Source organism: Protomyctophum bolini, assembly GCF_963924005.1.
Source record: "Protomyctophum bolini genome assembly, chromosome: 19".
NCBI lineage: Eukaryota > Metazoa > Chordata > Actinopteri > Myctophiformes > Myctophidae > Protomyctophum > Protomyctophum bolini.
In genome coordinates, this window is record NC_137880.1 from 26427069 (window position 1) to 26447822 (window position 20754).

Consider the following 20754-nt stretch of genomic DNA (forward strand, 5'->3'; position numbering starts at 1 on the left):
TCAACCCATTACCCCTGTGTCGGATCGGTGGTTAGACTGGCATATTCACCGATACCGATATGACAAAAAAGGGCTGAACCGATACTTTTCCCCGATACAGTATCGGGACACCTCTAGTGGGGACCCATCCTCAACATTTCTAACATAAAACTTTGGTGTACTCAACATGCTTGGGTACAACATTCTTGCCTATCAAGTGAAATGCTGAGGAAGGCCTCCGTGAGAAAATACGTCCATTTTTGTAGACTGCTGCTGTGGATCATACCCACATCATCTGTGTATATCTTTCAAGACAGAGCTGAAATACATAGTTCCAAATCAAAACCTTTGTAGTGATTAACAAAGCACATAGTTGCTGTTCCAGCGGTGCTGGTTGTCCATGGACTGCAGTGACAAATTCTCGGCTTACCCACATCTTGGTTGTAGTGGCCAGTCAAAATAAGGCTGTCCAATGTTTGCCTTGTGGATTATGGCGTGCATGGCGTGACCACTGATTACCTCCCTGAAGCAGCTGGATATGTTGTGTTAATTAATTGGGTTTTTATCAATTTTTTGCAGTTGCATCCAGGCGATGTTATTTCCGTTCTGCAAATATGCAGCACAGTCCCTCATGTCCACTGCAGAAAAGCCCATCGCCCGAGCCTCAATGTGCATAACTTTGACAATAACCACTTGTTGCAGAATGCAACTTGATTGATGCATTGCCTCCTCTGGCCATGGCACAAACAAAATTAGATTACGAGCAGTCCTCTTCGGTGATAATATTTTGAAGCATGAGATGACTGAAAGCATCAAGCGAGTTAGGCCAGAGATGACAGTTACTCTGCCCTTGAGTGGAAAAGAGGGCACGCTTAAGGCTGAAGGCACACTGCTGTGTTTTTGGGGGGTTTTTAGCAGCGTTTTTCCGCCGGTTTTCCCCAAAACACGTCCAGTCTGCAAGGACCAAAGACCACATTACTCCAGTAGGTTGCTAAGCCAGTACTTTGATGCTTATGAGTGTCTGTTGGTGTATATACTGTACCACAATGGGTGGTTGAAGTTGAATGGTTGTTGTCGTTGTTGCGTTTGAATATATATATATATTTTTTGTTGTATTTGTTAGATCTATCGAGAAAGGTGTTTATTGAAAGACATTATTTACACTATTTACAGAAAATGTATTATTTGTTGTGCAATTTTATAGAGGCCTCTTATTTTTAATTGATAGTGTATTGTATGAAGTAGCTCACCCAGAATCCTATGTCTGTGTTACTTTCTAGTTTTGACAAGAGGAACAATGGCAAACACACAAGCCAATTTATCCATGTTATATTTTGTATATTATTTACCATGCAAAAGTCACTTTGTTCAGAACTGTCATCCATTATTTGGGTCAATATCAAGAACTTCTACCTCAATGTCAGTCTAATTATGACTGATCTGTCAAAAAAAAGGAAAATAAGTCATGTTCCTCACGATCATTCCCATTCCAACAAAGTTCAACAAGAATTTGGCTTCTTTCTATCTTCATGTTTCTGAACATAACCACTTAATATCAAATCCAAGACTGAACAAAATGATAGACAACCAAGGCCTTGTTCAGTCTAACATGCATGCGGGCATGATGACACACAAATGTTCGTTTTGTGATTTCTCAGTAAGGCACAAGTGGAATATTCCTTAGGTGAAAAGCTTAATGTCTTTCATGATGGAAAATAAATAATCTTCAAACATTCAGATTCTTACCAGATTCAACCGGTGAGGGCAAGGCATGAAAATAATTCAGTGAAAGAAAATCTAAACTATAAATTTAAATAACACGCGAAACACATTCATTTAAAAAATAAAATAGTGGCTAGTCATAAAATATAACCACTTCTGGCTTGGTAAAAGGTGTCCATCGTTGATCATAAATGTTTTCAGAGAAGAAGAACCTCGTTATCTGATGCAGATTTCAGGGCCTCTGGGAAATGTAAAAGCATGGATATGCTTCTCCTGCATTTAAAATGTTATGTACTGTACAGTATGTATGTGTAATTGTGTATACAGTACATACAGGCATGTATAGGGAAGTGAAGCTATGTTTCTCCAACAGAGTTGGAAGAACCATTAGTACTGTACAACCCGTTATTCAAACTGAATCTGTAGCACTTTTCTGATGATGATAAGCAAGCATACAGTAGGCGTCATTAGACATATGCCTCACCATGACAGGATGCTGTAAATCTTGTTATCATAAGTGACACATTTGAGAGGATCATCCTAAGAGATGTGTGTTAAAGTGTGTTTCTGTGAAGAACACACACAAAGGATTGATCCGCGCTCGAGTGCGTCAAGGTTTTCAAATCGATGAATGCGGTATGTTTATCTCACTAAATTAACGTGCACATTTTCCCTTGTCGCAGTTGCTCGCTTAATCAATAAGCAAAAGAGTATGTGTGTGCTGTTCGTGATGACTCGTGATTCATTTATACTCCATAGTACAAAGGTTTTGTGTGCCAAAAATAGCTGATCTACAAGTGTTACAATGCAACACTTTGTGAGCAACACAATTCAGTGTCACTAAATCTCCATCAACCACTGTATCGTCTCTCACTTCATTCTACCCCCAAATACTTCCCTTTTACTTGAGATCTTCGATAATGGCTATCTCCCTCCGCTCGGCAAAGTCCGGGCTGAGTCCATGAGAGTTCAGGTAGAGGCTGCCGTTCCGGGACAGAGTCCCCGGGATGGGGCTGAGAGAGAGCGCCAGGTTGGGGTAAGACTCCCTCTCCTCCCCGAAGTTGACCGACAGCGTCCTCTGGCCCGGGGTCATCATCATGTCCTGGCTCATGGACGCGTTCATGCCGAGCTCGGACGACAGCTTGCGCTTGATGGAGGCGGCGCGCTGGAATTTGTCGTAGATGTCCACGCTGAGCCTCCGCCGTGTCTCTTTGAACTCGGCCGACACGTTGGCCGTCCACTCGGCTGCGTGGATCCGGAACTCCCCCACCTAGAGGACGGAGACAAAAGTGACACGTGTCTGATAAATCCACAGTGTCAACTGAACTCAGAGAGTGTACTAATGTACTGAAAGTGTGTGTGGGTGCGTGTGTGTGTGTGTGTGTGTGTGTGTGTGTGTGTGTGTGTGTGTGTGCGTGTGTGTGTGTGAGAGAGATAGAGAGTCTGCATAATGGATGAACTGTCATAAGTGCATGCTTTCTGGGCTTCTGCCCTGCCCCTCCCTCCAGCCCACACGATCCCAGCACTCTCCATCTCTCTGTATTACAATTCTCTGTAGAGCGCTCCGTCATACTTGGCCCATCCTAATGATTCCAAGGGGTTGCACACTACGCTCTGCCACGGTTATGTCACCTTTATGGAATAATAATGAGGAATAATTATGAATATGGGGCTGTGTGAGCGTATCTTCCTGCTTATTCCACCACATGGACATGTGTGTGTGTGTGTGTGTGTGTGTGTGTGTGTGTGTGTGCGCGTGTGTGTGTGTTTGCAGCACACACGTGTGCACAGGGTATCTGTTTAGCACTCCGCATACACTCAAGTGCAATTAATGAACATGACAACTAAGAAACGAGTCATATTACTCACCAGATGCCCCTGTTAACACCCGCCACACTCCCCCCAAAATCTCTCAAGCAGCAGATTTACTCTACATGACATAGCCAGGGGAGACAGGTCCATTAATTTATTTGACTTATAAGGCCGGTGTAAACCGCTTGACAGTGTGGGGTATCACACTCCCAGCTAGCACCGTGGGGGATAGCTGGTGTAATGATAGCTATAAACGTTATATGAATCGTAAATACCTGCAGGATGCTTACAGGTGGGCAGGCATTTTCCCTCTGCTGGCATCTTTCACTGGTTAGGAGTTTATGGTATATTAAAGCAGAATTCCGAAGTAGGTTTTTACTGAATTCTGTTGATAATGTGTACGTGAACCACTGTTGTGGTGAATGAATAATACATTTTTGGCGATTGAAGAAGAGATTTCCCGTTCGACCCGAACGGTGGGTAAATCCGTTAAAACGGTACGGAACGCTCTTCCAGTGAGGCAACAAAGTCTCATGCACACCTAACAGGCTCTGAGACGGGTGCATATAGGCAGGGCTCAATGTATTCAGAAACTAGATAAAATGCCCCTCAGGGCACAGGTCTCCACCAGGGCAGGTCAGGTTGTGGCCTCCTGGTGGCGCTATAATAGGCCAATGTGAAAAGGGTGCCCTTTCTTCTGATTTGAGGCATTTTGAGGCACACACACACATACACACACACGGACGTAGTGCAAAACATACTCTCTCCCCATGCCTTTGGCCTGGTGGAGACAAACATAAAAGTGCACAAAGACCTGCACACCGTCTGCACTTGCAATACGAATATTTAGGCAACGTTTCGGTCAAAGACCTTCAGGCATCTTCCAGGCTTCAGACAGTGATCAATGAATGAAAAAGAAAAAAGAAAAAGCGGCTGGTCCGGAATTTGCAGTGCAGCTCACACACACACACACACACACACCACACACACACACACACACACACACACACACACACACACACACACACACACACACACACACACACAGAAAGATGAAAGATATATGTTCTGGCAACGATAAATGCAATGATACCCTCAGTTCTCTGTGTTTCCTGCCAGTTCCTAGACCTTGTTACTGTGTGCTCTGTTTGGAGCCTGTAATTTGTGTGAATATACTTGGTCCTTAGTACGCTCTGTGTATTCCTTTGTATTATGTCATCATGCTCCTCGTGTTCCCTGTTGTTTTGAGCGGTGCTTCCGCTCCATTACGCAGCTACAGTATGTGTGTCCCCATACTGTACGTGTCCCTGTGTCTGTCCGAGCACGGAAAGCTGCAACGCAGTAACTCTGTCATTTCTCGACCGTTCCGGACGTGGGAAGCCTCGCTGGAACAGGGCATGTTCCTTAGGGGTCTGGATGTTCCGGGGACCCCCACGTGGTAACTGTCATTTCTCGACCATTTCGGACACGGGAAGGCTCGCTGGAACCGTTCCTGGGGGTCTGAATGTTTACCCCCACACGGTAACTCTGTCTTTCCTCAAAGATCTTTTCCAAAAATAATCAAAGTACAGTACAGAGCACAGTACAGTAACTATAACAATAAATGTATAGTTGCACCGCTCAGTTCACACAGGTGAGATTTTTGCCCTATTCAAGGCAAGCCTCTTGCATTTGGACTGCTTTTCCTCCGTCTCCATTTGTCTTGCAGTCACGTGGGTCCTACAGTCTCTCCCAACTCACATTGTGACATAAATAGCCTATAGCTTCATCCTTTTAACATCAGCAGCATGCATGAGGAAGGTCGTGTGTGAGGGAAATGTAGCTCTAATTAATAAATTATCCTACACATCTTGCAAGAGCTGTACAGGGTTTATTGTATTTGACAGTAACTATTTAATTTAACAGATAAGGCCAAAGTAAACCAAAAGATGTATTTATCCTACTTAAAACTATATGGTCGATCTTGTCAAAACAGAAGTCATACTTTATAACTCCAATGTTTTCCAAAAATACTGTTTTGATCAGCATGACTTGACTTTCTGTGTCTCCCTTTCAAAATGCAAACAAGGTAATGCACATGCTCAAGGACAGGGATTGAAAAATCATTTGCCTTCAATTTCATGAAGTAGTTCTAAGAAACATTGCACTGCTCAGTGCTTGTGTTCAACTGTTCATCACAATGATTTATTACAACCAAAGCAGCAGAATATTGCTTTTTTAAGAGTTCATGGACAGCAGGGGAATTCTACGACTTCCACATAATAGAACAATAGGAAACCTTCAAAACTGCTCTCAAAGGGGCAAAGGGGCACCTACAGACTAGCCTGGGTTTCAGGCTGGAACCCAGGCTACCTACGGCTGCAATTCCAAACTGGCCCCCGTAAAGTCTGAGTCCCCACCCCGCCACCCCCCGTTCCCCTCACTGCATATTTGTTTTTCCCTGTTTACTTCCTTTATACAGTATGATGATTTCCCTTTTTTTTTTATTATATAGAAATATTTTATTTGTACTTCTCAAAATGTTCTGATGAATTGAAAATGGTGGACCCTGTTGCAAACAAGTGTAATACTTAATCATGGTGTCTTCCTGTCGTCCACAGTAACAGTTTTTGTATTGAGTTGTGCATTCTTTTGAAATGTACTGTATTCAATCAATCAATCAATCAATCAACCAAATCTTGTTTTAGGAAATGCATTTTTTGTGTCTGAGTTTTCTCAGCAGCAGTTAAATCATGCACACATGAAACACTCTAATCTGACTTGAGTTTGATGCCTTTAAAGTGCATTTCAGTGTACAGTACAGTACAGTAAGTAAAGCACATTTTTGTTACTTTGAGCAGTTAGGAATTATTAAGAATTATCTAAACCTAGCTTTGTTCCCATGGGCGATCCATGAATAATTCCATTTAAAGGGTGTGTGATTAATATACTGTAACTGAACATTAAAACAAGCAATTTGGAAGAAAACAATCCATACTGTTAATTTGGTTTTCAGAGTAACAAATGTAATTACGGAGTACGGAGCTGAATGCAACCTAGTCTGTGTCAATGCATATTATTTGTTGATGTTTCCGATGCATTGATTAGTTTTGTTTTGAACCATGTTTTGTTCAGCACTTTGGTCAGCTTTGGGTTGTTGTAAATGTGCTATATAAATAAAGTTTGATTTGATTCACCACAGGTAAGATCCATTTAGTGCAACATACCTCCTCCTTGGTTTTCTTGGAGATGGCCCGGAACCAGTCTCCGATCATACTGAGAACAGCAGCAAAGTAAGCCAGACCCACCAGGATCCAGAACCACACCACAGGCTTGTAGTAATCCAGATAATCAGGAGTCTCTGAACCACCTGTCCAAACCAAACAGACTGTATTACACAACTGCATTACACAAACCCTGCCAGCATGTACAGTACAACATAGCTTATCACTATACAGCATGCTATTGTGAGTGTAAACAAGAATACCACACGGACATTACTGTACAAGTATGTGAGCATAAAGTACAAAATCAAAGAGAGACTGAGTGAGAGAGAGAGAGAATAGAATACAGATCAGGCTTATTGGTTTTTTACTGCCCACTAGGCTGTCAGTGTGTTCACGTCAGCAAGATGAAATGCAGCTGTGAGTCATGGTGTGTCTCTAGAACATCAAAAGGAAAGGCAAGCTCCCCAACACTGCAGATGCAAAAAACATAGCCTAACCTTTTTCGCCGGCAACAAAATCTCCAAAGCCTATAGTAGTGAGGGTGATGACCACGAAATAGACAGACTCCAGGGTGCTCCAGCCTTCAATGTGCTTGAAGATTACAGCGGGCAGGGCGACGAAGGTGAGGCACCCAAACAGCAGGAAGAGCATTGTGGAGATGACGCGGATCTTTGTTTGGCTGACTTTCCACTTCTGTCGAAGAATAAAAGTGAATCGTTGAACAAACAAGACGGAAGAGGTGATTGAATGACTGATGACGACAGTACATGACATTAGTGGGTTGAATTGGGGGTAGATTGAAGATAGGGAACTCTGACAGAACTGCACACAACTGAGGTCCCCAGTACAATTTAATTGAATAATGATGTTTGGTATGACTTTGGTAGAACCTTGGGTTATCGAGTTTCAAGGTTTCTTTATGGTTACATAATTGTGTATGGGTACATAAGAGTAACATTATTATTATTATTAATAATAATTATAATAATAATGGTAATATTAATAATAGTAATAATAATAATAATAATAATGATAATAATAAGGGTAATAATAATAATAATTCGTATTATTATAATAATATATACAACAACACAAGAATTTCCCTCTGGTTCTTATTTTTGGGAAAGTGAAATGGCTATATATGTATATTATATTTATTTGTTTCCCTTTGCATTTGAAAGAAGAACACTATGCATCAGAAATTGTCACCATTGTTGGTGTAACACGGAAACATACAGTTTGTGGTGTCAGACTCAGTAGATGTAATGGAAATCAAAAGCATCCTATTACGCCCTATCCTATTATTTGTTTTATTTAATCACTTGAAATTTCTATGATGACTGAGTCACTTCCGTTGACCTGAAATTATGTCACATGAGGCAGGCAACCAGACTGACGTGACATCATTTCATTAGTCAAGCAAGGCAAGCAAGCCCAACCTTGGGGCGCATATAATATGGTACTGTATGTTGTATGGAAGATATGTAATTTGAATGACATAGTAATGCTGTCTGTCAAAAAGATTTTCATGCATCGACCGCTGAAAGATAAGACCCCAGTCAAATTGAATGTGATAGGAGGGCTGCAGTTCTGTGCAATGATTGGCGCTTGATTCAGCAGGTTTTGTACTTGATCTTGGCCTCTAAATGATTGAAAAAGAGAATATTGGAGGACCCCAGTATAAACAAGTCTTAGTGCTTTTCTGGGTTTATCCTCTTCGCAGACCTTGTATTGAACTGTGCTTTCCTCGAACTGTGCTTACTCTACAAACTGTTAATACCATTTTCAGTCAATCAATTAATCAATCAGTATCAATGTCCCATTTGAAAGTCTAGGTCAGGTGAACATTTCACACATCCATTATATCAGGGAGGGAGCTCTCACCAGATCTGCTCTGCTTTAACCCAATTCAACTTAACTGTCCTCAACACTGCCTAAAGCTATCAGACTCAATGCTAGCCTTTTCGTGTTGTGCATTCCTGAAGTGACTGCCTTTTTCTGGAGCCTTGTGTTTTAAATAAGCCAAGGCTCAGTGCCTGAAGAAAGCATGAAAGAGAGGAAAATCCCAGCTCACTGAGTCTCTGCAGGACATGCAGTAGTCTAGGCACCACTTCTGAGCCTTCCAAAACTGCTGGAGACTAATTATTTCACAGCCCTGTTATTACTATCGCTATACCATTCAAAAGCTTCCAGTCTTGGAGCTACATGTAACCATCAAGCCTCCCTAGAGAGAGAGCATATTGCAAAAATAATGAATTCAGCTTTAGCAAGAGAAATCCTTCAATTAGGCGATGGAGTCCATTCAATGAATAATCGGGACCAGCACAAACTAAGATAGCAAGTACTATACAGAGATAAAAACACAACCTATACACGTGTTCATTTCCCCATTGTATACTGACAGGAAAGCATCAAAGGGTTGTTTCTGACAGACAGGGAGGATATCTTTTATTAACCTGAGTGTTGGGCAGCCGGTTCATTGCTCTGATTCTCCAAGGCTCGATCTGGACGTTCAGAAAAAGACTAATGACTAAATGTCACAAACGATCCTGAGCATTTATAGGGCATGTGTCACGTTTGTCTAATGCGTGTGTGTGAGTTAGTAGCCCCCAGTGTGCCTGTGTGTGAACTGAAGTGTGTTTAATAAGCCCAGCACTACCATCAACACTAGTCTGTGTTTTAGCTTATCTTGAAGAAATGCAAACGTACGAGGACAACAAAAAGCCACCAGGATCGAATAGTATGAGAGCCAGTGGAAGTCATGTACAGTAGAAGGAATCTAGCAAGCATACTTGTAACAAGTGAAAACAAGCTGAAACAAGTGTTATATGAAAGTAAGCAACCTAGAATTGGATCTTCCTTCGTTCCTTCCAAAAATAGACGATCTACAAGCTCACAACAAATCACAGCAAGTATAAGTGTCCCCTGGGTTTTTCCCCTGCTGAAAACGGCAATTTGCTCGCCTAAAAAGGCTCAAATGTCCAGATTGAAAATAAAGCTCTGCAGCATGCAGAGAAAACATGTGAACATGCAAGCAACAATATAAATGCTTGTAAACGATTCAGGGGAGAAAAAAAGCCCATCTGGTGGACATCACCCCTAACTCAGGGGACAGACAGGTTATGATCTCTTGTTATATCGTGTGGTGGTGTAGTGTAGGGGGTTTGTTCATCGTTTCTTTAAGAGTCGTCGCTTAACTCTGGCACCATATTTGAAACTCTGTATTATACAGTATCTCATTCCATTTTCAAATGTAATATTTGGATGGTCCAGTCTAATTCTGTAATGTAATCCTTCCGTCATTTACTGTAACCATTAGCCTAGTCAATGCTCAGGCAATGTTTTAACTTAATTCTGATGTTGTTATGGTGCCTCTGTGGACACAGAGACACACACTGACAGACAGATAGACAGACAGACAACTTCAATACAACTTTTGCCTTGATTATGATCCACGAATGAACGATTATTTACAGTGAAAATATAGCAGATCTACAAATCTAGTACACGTTGTGTTGCATGCATACACACATGCACGCACGCACGCACAGACAAAGGACCTCACCACGATCATCTTCTCTATTCTGGCAATTCCGTTCCCGAAGATGGTCCCCAGCTGGTCCCCAACGCCAGCTAGTAAGAATCCAAAAAGTGGAATTCCCAGGAGAGCGTAGATGATACAGAAGATCCTTCCACCCTCTGTGTGAGGAGAGATGTTCCCAAAGCCTGACAGAGAGACAATGGACAATTAACTACCTCAGTTATAAACACCATGCAGTCCACTTCACTTTCTGCACTCACTGAGGTAGTGATTATTACACGTGACTACAACAGGACCTGTTGCTGAACAATGTGTCAATGATGAGTGATGATCGCTGTTATTGATCTGAAAATGTATTGTACAGGTGCACTTTCATAAAAAACACCAGTTTATACCGGGTACAGAGCAAGGCTATTATAGTTTACCTTTTTTTTCTTTCTTTCTTTTTACATTTTGAACTTTTGTTTCTTTTTACTTTGTTACTTTTATTTCATCCATCCATCCATCCATCCATCAACTACTTATCCGTCGGGTCGCGGGGGCAACAGCTCCACCAGAGTGCTCCAGAGAAACATTCCTCCTGGGGGATCCCGAGACGTTCCAAGGCCAGTGAGTCGATGTTTATCCTCCAACTGTGCCTTGGTCTGCCCCGGGGTCTCCCTGAACCACCTAAGCTGGCTCCTTTCCAGGTGAAGAAGCGACTACACAAATATTTTAATTTCAAATAAGTAAAAATGTATTGTCAACTCTAGTTTTCTTTATTTTGTCAGTTGCATTTTTCAGTTGCATCAACAACTATACAGTATATATAGGTAGACTGGATATCACCGCAGCAGAGAGAGAGAGAGAGCCACAGGCAACCATGCCGTGTGGAATTTCTGCAGTGAGATGAAAGATGGAAATGAGAGTCACGTACAGTGCAAACAGACAGAGCTGCATTTATAATTCACACCTTTACTCCTGGATCTCATTCAGCCACAGTCCACATTTACAGTCCACATTTGCAACACAATCTAAATATTGGGGAAATAAATTTAGGATCTCTGACAGAACTGCACAGTAAAGCTCACTCCAGATTATGTGAGAGCGTCGGTGTTCCATTATTTAACATCTCATAATGGGGTCTGCATATTGCATAATGACCGTCGCCAACTTCCTTTATTACAGCAGTCATCGTTGAAGGGTCAGGACTGGCAGGGAAATGTCTAATGACTTCCTGGTCTCACATATACTAGTCAAGTACCTAAATGTCACGGACACTGTTACCAATCAAGCCTCACTAATGACTTTATTAGATCAATGGTCAACTGGATATGGAATAAGTTTTGAGACATCTGAGGAACCATGGGAACACAGGATAAGCTCTCTCTCTCTCTCTCTCTCTCTCTCTCTCTCTCTCTCTCTCTCTCTCTCTCTCTCTCTCTCTCTCTCTCTCTCTCTCTCTCTCGGCTACTTAAATCAATATTTAAATATGTTTTTCATCCACCAGTGGCCCAGCCTAGTAGGTCTCGGATGTGCGTTTCAACTGCCTTTTGCGATTCTACTTCAGTCATACACATACATTACAACATACATAAAACTGAATTAATAACACTGAATCTCATTCATAACATCTCTCCAGCATAACATCACCTGGATGTATAATTTATTACATATGTGAGGTCACGCAATGAATCATGTGTACTGTAGCAATCCATCATGACTATATCTCTCTGAGGTATAAATGTATAACCGTTGAAGACAATAAAAAGCTTAATGGCCGTAATTAAGCCATTACGAAACGCTGTTATCATGCAACGACTAGGCCTATGTGTTATTTAAGCGTGCCACTTCATTAGCCTCTGTTACGCACGTGTGCTCTGTAGGTTTTAATTAGAACCCTTTTTACTGCCTTGGGCGAAAAGCAATATGTCGTTGTCGGGTGGAAACCTTGTAAGTCTAAAACCCATTTATGACTGAGACCACATTCTACAAATGTCTTCTAAATCATATGTTTCTATGTCAGTGGTTCTTAAACTATTTCATGTCAAGGACCCCCCCCCCCCCCCAGAAGCACAGATTTGAGTTAAAAACGTTAAGAAATATATATTCAAAGATTTGCGCCACATTTGTTCCCCTGTCAATCAAAATGTTCAATCAGAGATTGCCGAATGCACTTTATTGACTAGTTGCACTTTATCAATCAAAATGCTCAATCAGAGATTGCCAAATGTACTTTATTGACTAGTTGCACGTTATCAAGGGAATGTGTGCAATATCTCTGTTTTGTATGTTGGGTGTTTCATGGTGTTTTTCCTTTTCTTATGTGAACGTGTATGTTATTTGTATGCAGCTGTGACTCTGTCTCCAAGATACATTTCAACCAAAGGGAGACAAATAAAGACAAACTTGAACATTTACACAATGTTTTCAAAAATAGCAGATCTACAAGCTCGTATGAGTTTGTAGATCTGCAATTTTTCAACAGCTAAAGTATAACATAATGCTTAATACACCAAAAGGGTTTCCTGTCCTTTCAAATGGTGAAAATAGTAGATCTACAAGCTCACCAATGCAACGTATTGTGAGCTTATAGATCTGCTATTTTCCACTACTTGTGTGACAGTCGTGTATGATGAAGTGAGGCAGGAATTTAAGAACAGTTGAAATATGGACATACTGTAGGTTTCTGCCCAACAGCGACGACATTCCCTCATGTATTTGTGAGGGAGCAGAGGTGGACATGAAAATAGCCGATCTACAAGCTCATCTACAAGCTCACTGTGACCTCCACTGGGTCCCATTAACTTTAAGAGAAACACTGGGAGTCGCTGTAAGTTAACCACTTTAAATACTACGCTTAAATTAATCATCCCCACAGGGGTCCCCTACCCACTCACAAATGAGCATTTGCGCCTGTCGTAGACATGCGCAGAGCAAGTTCAGTCAGGGAACCTCAGTCAGCGCGCCGGCCGTTAATTGGGCCACCGCAGCATCATCCGCATGATTCACTCAGCCAATCACAGCTCACCCCATCTCTCATACCGGCTACTTGAACCAGAGGTTTGCATTCCTCTGCCTTCTTGCTTGCCCACTGCTGTTGTATCAGCGTGCTGCTGTCATACATCCTTTGCCTTCTTGCTTGCCCACTGCCGTTGTATCAGCGTGCTGCTGTCATACAACCTGCGCTCAATTCTGCTTGCTTGCTGCTTTCTATTGTATACTCTACGCTGCGGTATACAAAGCTACCACCTGTCATTTTGGATCTACTGTTTTAGGTACAGGGGGATTCAGAGTCCCTATGGTCGGGACTGATGCGCTTGATCCTGAGTACCTAAAAAGCAGATCCAATACATCGCCAAACCATAATAAATATATTGCATTGATTATCTTATATTCAATAAATATATATATTACATCCTCCTTGAGTTGTCTGTTAACTATGTTGTTCTATGACCATGTTGCTCGTCGGACCCACGGTTTTCCAGAACCGCCACAAAAGGCCTGATGCCCGTGCTCTGGACAGAGACCCTAGATCTCCATATATGGAGCTGGCCTGTTCTGACTCCATATTTAATCATGCCTGACAAATTACTCCATATATGGGCATAAAAGGACAGGGCCCAAATCCAGATCACCCCTAGATCTCCAGAGCTGGAGATGATGTTCTGACATCACAATGATGGGCGACCTCGCCCTTGATTAGCCAATTGACATCACAATGATGGGCGACCTCACCCTTGATTAGCCAATTGACATCACAATGATGGGCGACCTCACCCTTGATTAGCCAATTGACATCACAATGATGGGCGACCTCACCCTTGATTAGCCAATTGATCACACCTGTTCTAGTCAGCCCTAAAGACTGTATATCCTGTACAATTCCAGTCATAATCACATTGTGAAATTGTATACACTACTTTTTCTAGCCACCAAATACTGCAGACGAAGGGAATTTTCATTTGGAGGCATTTCAACTACACCTTTTTCCCCAGGTATGAATAATAATAGTAATAATAAAAAAGGTATAAATTGCTCACAACTCAGTACTGTACATGAATAGCAAACAAAACAAACCCTACATCAACCAATTCCTGCACTTCTAATGGACAGACTCTATCCAGAGGTCTCTTTTCTCCGGTGAGACTCGCAGAGGAATCTCGGTATCTCAGACTTAATTATGAGGTTCTCAAGGGGCATCACAGCACAATCAATTGCTACAGGTACAGATAGCTGGAAGCCACAATCAATAGCTGTTCCACTTCACTTCCCGGTTAAACTGCACATGTGAACAAATATGGATGTCCTTGATGCACCAATTAGCCGTTCGCTAAGTCCCACCCAAGCCTGTTCTTGGCCAATACCACGTTAGCGACGGTTACTAGGTAAAGATCCTGGTCAAGCTTTCAATGCTGGTCAAAATAAATGTATTTGCTGTAGTATGTGTGGACCTCAGAAAGAGGGTTTGTTTTCTTACCTTGTTATGAGCAAACTAGTACATTCCATGAATTATTTCGCTCCGTTGTGCAGTTTAATAGTCAATATTAGAAATAAAAATAGGCTCTCATAGACTTGATCAAGGTTACAATAACATAAATGGAGGTGATCTGGGTGATGAATAGGCTGAAGCTGAAAGCTTATAAATGCCTATCCTACGAACAACAAAAGAAAGAATCCTCGAGTACAAAAATGTAAGGAATTGCAAGCTCAATAAGTTCATAAAGAAGGCCAGCTCTGTTGTTGGCCTCCGAATGGAGAGCCTGCAGTCAGTTGCGGAGAGGAGGATCATGGACAAACTTAACTTAACAAACTTAAGCCCCCCCATTATTTTTATGTCATGCTGCAGGTACAGACTCTTTCATGCCAACAGCGTCATGACAACACGTCATGTTACGACACAAGCTAATAGATCAGATATTTGTTCCGCAAAGAGATTTGGTGTAGAGTTAAACTGATTATAGATGAAGGGAAGTTGTTGCTCAATACAGACATAAAAGCTTACACACTAATGAAGATGAATTCAGCACTAGACAGAACCAAATACCAAATTGCAATCTTTTCAAAACAGAAAGCATCATAATAGTGTATATATTATAGCTAGCAGCACTTTACAGATGACTGCTTCATCATAGTAGCCACAAAATATTCCACAGTTTGTTTCCAACCTCACATTCTGACTGAGAGGCATTCTAATGAGTCAGACCACATCTGTATAAAAGTACTAGGCTATATATCACTACACTTTAAAAATGAATACCGGAAAACAACTTTGTCAAATGGCTTTGAATACATTTGTTTTAAATTAACAATGTCAAATGACAAATAAACAGAAAGACAATACAATACAATAAGAATACACCAACGTCACTGATCGCATGACTCCAAGTTCTAGACCTCCAGTTCTAGGCTAGACAGAATTGGGGAACTTTTTTATTATTTCCACACAACAACTCTAAGTTATATTAATGACATAGTTCAATGTTGAACATGAGTGGTATGCATTCCCCTTTAATGAATGAACACTGGTGTGCTGATCTATGGCGCACTGCCTTCTGTCTAAGACTGCAGCACACTAGTACCAATACCCCAAGGGAAAGCACTCACTCTCATGTACAGTACTACTGATCAAATATCAATACATACGAAAGAAAGAACCATGAATAACTCATGCAATATCAGGGAGCACTGACCTTGTGGCGTACAGTAGTACAGCAGCTCGAGAAAAAACATATCTCCAGCTTAAATTCCTACAGAAAACCATCTGCAGTGCTAGACTGCTAGTGCTAGAGTATTAAAAACACACCAGTACCCAAAGTACGCAAAGTGAAAATCAAGAAAAGTACAAGAGATATAGACAACTAACAACCCAATTTTCATTCACAAGACAAGCTAACACACTGGAGAAAAAACTGCTTTCACATAAACCCTAGGGAACAAAGTCTAATAGCCCAATGAGAAGAAACGCTCTGACAAAGATCAGATGAGCTGTCAGAGTAGCTGTGGCTGTGTACTGCGTGTGCGTGCGTGTGTGCAACTGTGCGTGCAACTGTGCGCGCGTGCAACTGTGCGTGCAACTGTGCGTGCGTGAACACACTGTTGCTTTTCCTCTGCAACTACACTCTTTCAGCTGGAGCTGGCACAGAGAGAGAGAGAGTGAGAGAGGAGATGGAGAGGAAGGGTGTTAGAATGGAGTGAATTAACGTAATGCGGCCCTCAGCCTCACATCCTCTACTGAGGCAGATGACAAGCTCTTTATTATGCCGCAGCTAAGTGGTCAGACAAGAACGAATGCTCCTCAAATTTTTGCTCTTTTGTGGGAAGACTGCACTGCACTAAGTTGTTTGGACCAAACTCATCCGCCAAACACAGAACCCATTAAGACCTGACCAGGGATGTGCAGAGAATGTTAGAGAGGCAGGGGCTGAAATCTCCTAAAAGGGCACTGTTGGCCCAAAATACCGAAAACAGTGGATCAACAAGTTCGTGCTGTGATGCGTTGAGAGATTTTATAAGCTATTTTCGGAGCGTGACCCCACACTCTTTAGAACAGATACTGAAGATGCAGCGTATAACATGGACCTTCAAAGAAATGTTCAAAAATAGCACACTATGTAGTGACACGCTCTGAGCTTGTAGATCAGCTATTATTGAATAGCCAGCCCAGTGCAAAAAAATGCTTTCCCGTTTTTAATGGATTAACGGCTGATGAGTTGATCTGGGTGCAAAGAAACCAAAACAGAGCGTAAAATCAGTGACCTCCTACGGCTCACAGAATTGTTACATCATTTATTTTGTGAATAAATAAGGTTATGGGTGTGATAATTATTGTCCGACATTCGTCGTTGCCTAATATTGAAGGCAATAACAAATACTTATATGATAATCTCTCTACGGGTGCGTTTGGAAATACCGCACCGGAGCGCACTCGCCTATTAGTTTGCATTGCACAGTGCGATCAGTGCGCTATTTCCGAACATGCCCTATATAATACTGAATAGTGTACACTATGCATTTGTCATTGTATCTCTGCTGTTGGGCAGAAACCAGATAACTATATACTGTATAGGCTTATATTATATACATATTTTTCAGGAAATTAAGAAAACCTGATATTTTTTTAAGACAAAGCAAACTGCCTCATCAAAGTTGGTATTGTGATTTTATAGAATTATTGTCAGACACTTGCATATGTCAATATACTGTATCATCACCACTTTACCCCAATCCAGCTCAAATGTAGTCAGGAGGTTTTGTCCATCATTGATGAGAACAGCTGACAATGGATCTCCAAGCTGCACCACTGCAGGGGAGGAGAGAGGGCAACACCAGCTAACTCCACCCCCTCCCGGTGGAGTTAGCTGGTTTAGTAGACAGTTTGAGGATCCAATTTGGTTAGCTGGTTGTTAGCTGGTTTTGTCCAAGTGCTGTTTAATTGGTTCAATATTTGTTTACCCAACACACAAAAGGGGGTTCAATAGCGTTCATTGACGAATAAATACATTTGAAAAAAGGAAACCCGGAAAAATGGAGTTAGCTGGTTTCTGCCCGACAGCGACGATATAATTAGAAAGGAGATATGATTACTCTTACCGATGGTGGTGATGACAGTGCCGGCAAAGAAAAAGGAGGAGCTGAGGTCCCACAGGCTTGTGTAATTGGATACCTTTCCTGTTGGGTTTACACCAGCGCGGACTGCTGAAACCACTTGCTGGAAACGACAGGGAAAGGGTTTAACATTTAAACAGAGGTATTCACACACATGCATACATTTGAAATGGTGATCTTGATATGTCATGTGTACGTAACTCTCCACCAATAGACTATACTACATGCTCCTACATCGATGTTTAACTGTCCAAAAGTTCAGCACACAAACTATTGCAAAAACGACCTGCTGGTGGCCATATACAGTAATAGACCAATGTGAAAGGGGTGGTATATCTTCATCTGACTTGTGGGCATGTGCATGCAATGTTTCATTGGACACGGCATTCATGATTTGAAAACTCACATCATGAGTACTGATTTGCATTCCCAATCATTGGACAAAATATATAGGAGTTATAAGAAAGAACTACGATTGTGCACACGCTGTGCACAATCACGGTGCACACACACTCCCTGGATGCCAGAGCAGAACCTCTGCCCCCACATTTTCTTTGCTTTGGAGTTGATTGGTATAGGAATGGAAAGTTGAGAATATGGGGACCTATTTTCGGCCGAAATTCCTATACCCTCTATTTGGGGATTTAGCAAGGGGCGTTCACGTGCAAAATTTGCTATCTTCGGACACCAGCCATATCCCTAAAACACCTGCACTACCCGTTACATTATGCACAGGTGTGGTTTGGGCGCCTTTAAGAGAAGACTGCGCAAGCAATTATCCCTAGTGCAATCTTACACTCATCCTCTCTGCCATGGAAAAGTGAGATCGCCTTGGAATACAATAATATTTGATACACAGAATTATCACTCACACATTGCTGGTTATAGAAAACTTTAAATTAAAGCAATCTGCTTGTGTTTTTGATTAATTCAACTGATCTGTGTGGTTATAGCAAACGCAGATGAAACAGCATTGTATGTCTTTTCTTTGATAAGCTTAACTGGCAACTGCGGATAATAACACAATGCTTTGACACAAGGAATTAACAGTCATACTTTTGTGGATTACAGTAAAATTGTAATGACAATCACAATCACTTAATTCTGAAGTACCATGGGTCTGTGCTACTCGACTCTGCCACTGCACACTAAACACTAGACACCCGAGGTTTGATTCCTATGCTCTAGTCTTAGATTACCTTTCAATAAAACCCTATTTGATAGACATATTATGTATCACCTACATGTTACTGATGGAGAATGCTATAGTATTGTAATCCACTGTTTATTTCCTACGCAATGGATACATTTAAACTGAAGCATATAATTTGGAGCAAATGGGATCGCGTGGCACAAATTGTCTTCATTGAATAGACTATTGTCTTATAAACACAATTGACACAAGGAATTGACACTGTCTGACTGTCACTTCTGCCGATTATACAGTAGAACATTTTGAATCACAGAGATTCATGGAGAATTAGGTAATATTGGTTTTACAATCAACTATGTGCTTTCCCAAATGTGTGTGGGCAAGATAGCAATTTTAGGGATAATGCAACAACTCGCGTACGGCCACACCTCCAGGTGCAAATAACGGAGTCGGCATAATGTATAGCAGGTAGTGCGGCCGTAAGATACCATTTAGGTACAGTACCAACTGCACTGTGTGTAATTCACGGGTATAGCGGGTAGTGCGAAAGGACAAGGCATTGGCAAAGATAGGGCCCATGGTACAGTATGTAGTTCAAATGTGACATGGGTAATGTCTCTGGCCTATCTAGGCTTGCACCTGCAGGAAAAACTAAAACTGATTTGCTCTGGCCAAACAGGCTAGACCCAACAAGGGAGTTCTACAGAGCCTTTACCCTCTCTCTCTTCCCCACTGCTACCGACGGGTAGTAGCTGGCGGGAGCCGACTGAGCAAGTTTGGTCGAGACGACACGATAGCGTGCACACCACCCATTTGACAACAGATTTTCGTCCACGCTTTCAAATGCTTACCGCTATACCGACATCAGTGCGGTGGAGAGCTACCTATAAAATGTGTTGTGTGGAGTACTGTTAATTCCCTTCCACTTTGAGGCTCCCTGAGGTGGGTTAATGAATATTAGTGAAAATCACTGAATAATCATTTAGTCAATTGTGGCAAAAGTCAGCTCTCTCTCGAGAAAAAAAGGACAGCAGATTGAAAACGAATTAACATAAAACAAAGAAAACACCTTGCAAACACTTGGGGCCGGAAGGCTGACTAATCAATCTTTTCTGGACTCGGAAAAAAAAAGAAAGAAGAATCAGTCACACTTATTTATAGGAAACCGGTGCGTAATTACAGCAAAACACGGCAGGTGGTTGTACTGTAATGATTAGTCTGGACTAAGCAAATGTTTGGCATTATGTGTGTGCTTGTGCATGTGCGTGCGTATGCATGTGTGTGTGTGTGAGTGTCTCTCTCAAGGCAAACATGCCCACTTGCCCAGCAGAGCGTGACTACCTTAAATACCAGACAAGCAGCATGGGGGAGCAGCAGGGCAGTGTATGCATCCACTCAGACCTCTACTCTTATCACAGGAGTGTCTCCTGAGTGAAGCCGTCAGCAGGAGGCAGCAGAACACACGCACGCACGCACAAGCACAGCAGTGCACACAATACATGTGTATGCACACAATACATGTGTATGCACACTGTGTCCTAAGGAAAAGTACAGGGAATAGAGCCTCCATATCTGTCTCTGGATCCTGCAATCTAGAATTTATTACATTTAACAGCAAATGTAATGCACACACACACACACACACACACACACACACACACACACACACACACACACACACACACACACACACACACACACACACACACACACACACACACACACACACACACACACACACACACACACACACA

The 20754-nt window shown here is 41.9% G+C and overlaps 1 protein-coding gene across 2 annotated transcripts in view; it reads right to left on the minus strand.

Moving 5' to 3' along the window:
- Positions 1–1313: 1313 nt before the first annotated feature.
- The window catches only part of kcnk2b (potassium channel, subfamily K, member 2b), a 109638-nt gene continuing 90197 nt past the window's right edge, over positions 1314–20754 (minus strand). For both annotated transcript variants that reach the window (XM_080790368.1, XM_080790367.1), the window contains 5 exons: positions 17833–17950; positions 10285–10445; positions 7217–7412; positions 6720–6862; positions 1314–2971 (listed from right to left, as the gene is read on the minus strand). In XM_080790368.1, coding sequence (XP_080646494.1) covers positions 2603–2971; positions 6720–6862; positions 7217–7412; positions 10285–10445; positions 17833–17950 — 987 coding nt within the window. In that variant the 3' untranslated portion in view covers positions 1314–2602. The remainder of the gene's footprint in view (positions 2972–6719; positions 6863–7216; positions 7413–10284; positions 10446–17832; positions 17951–20754) is intronic.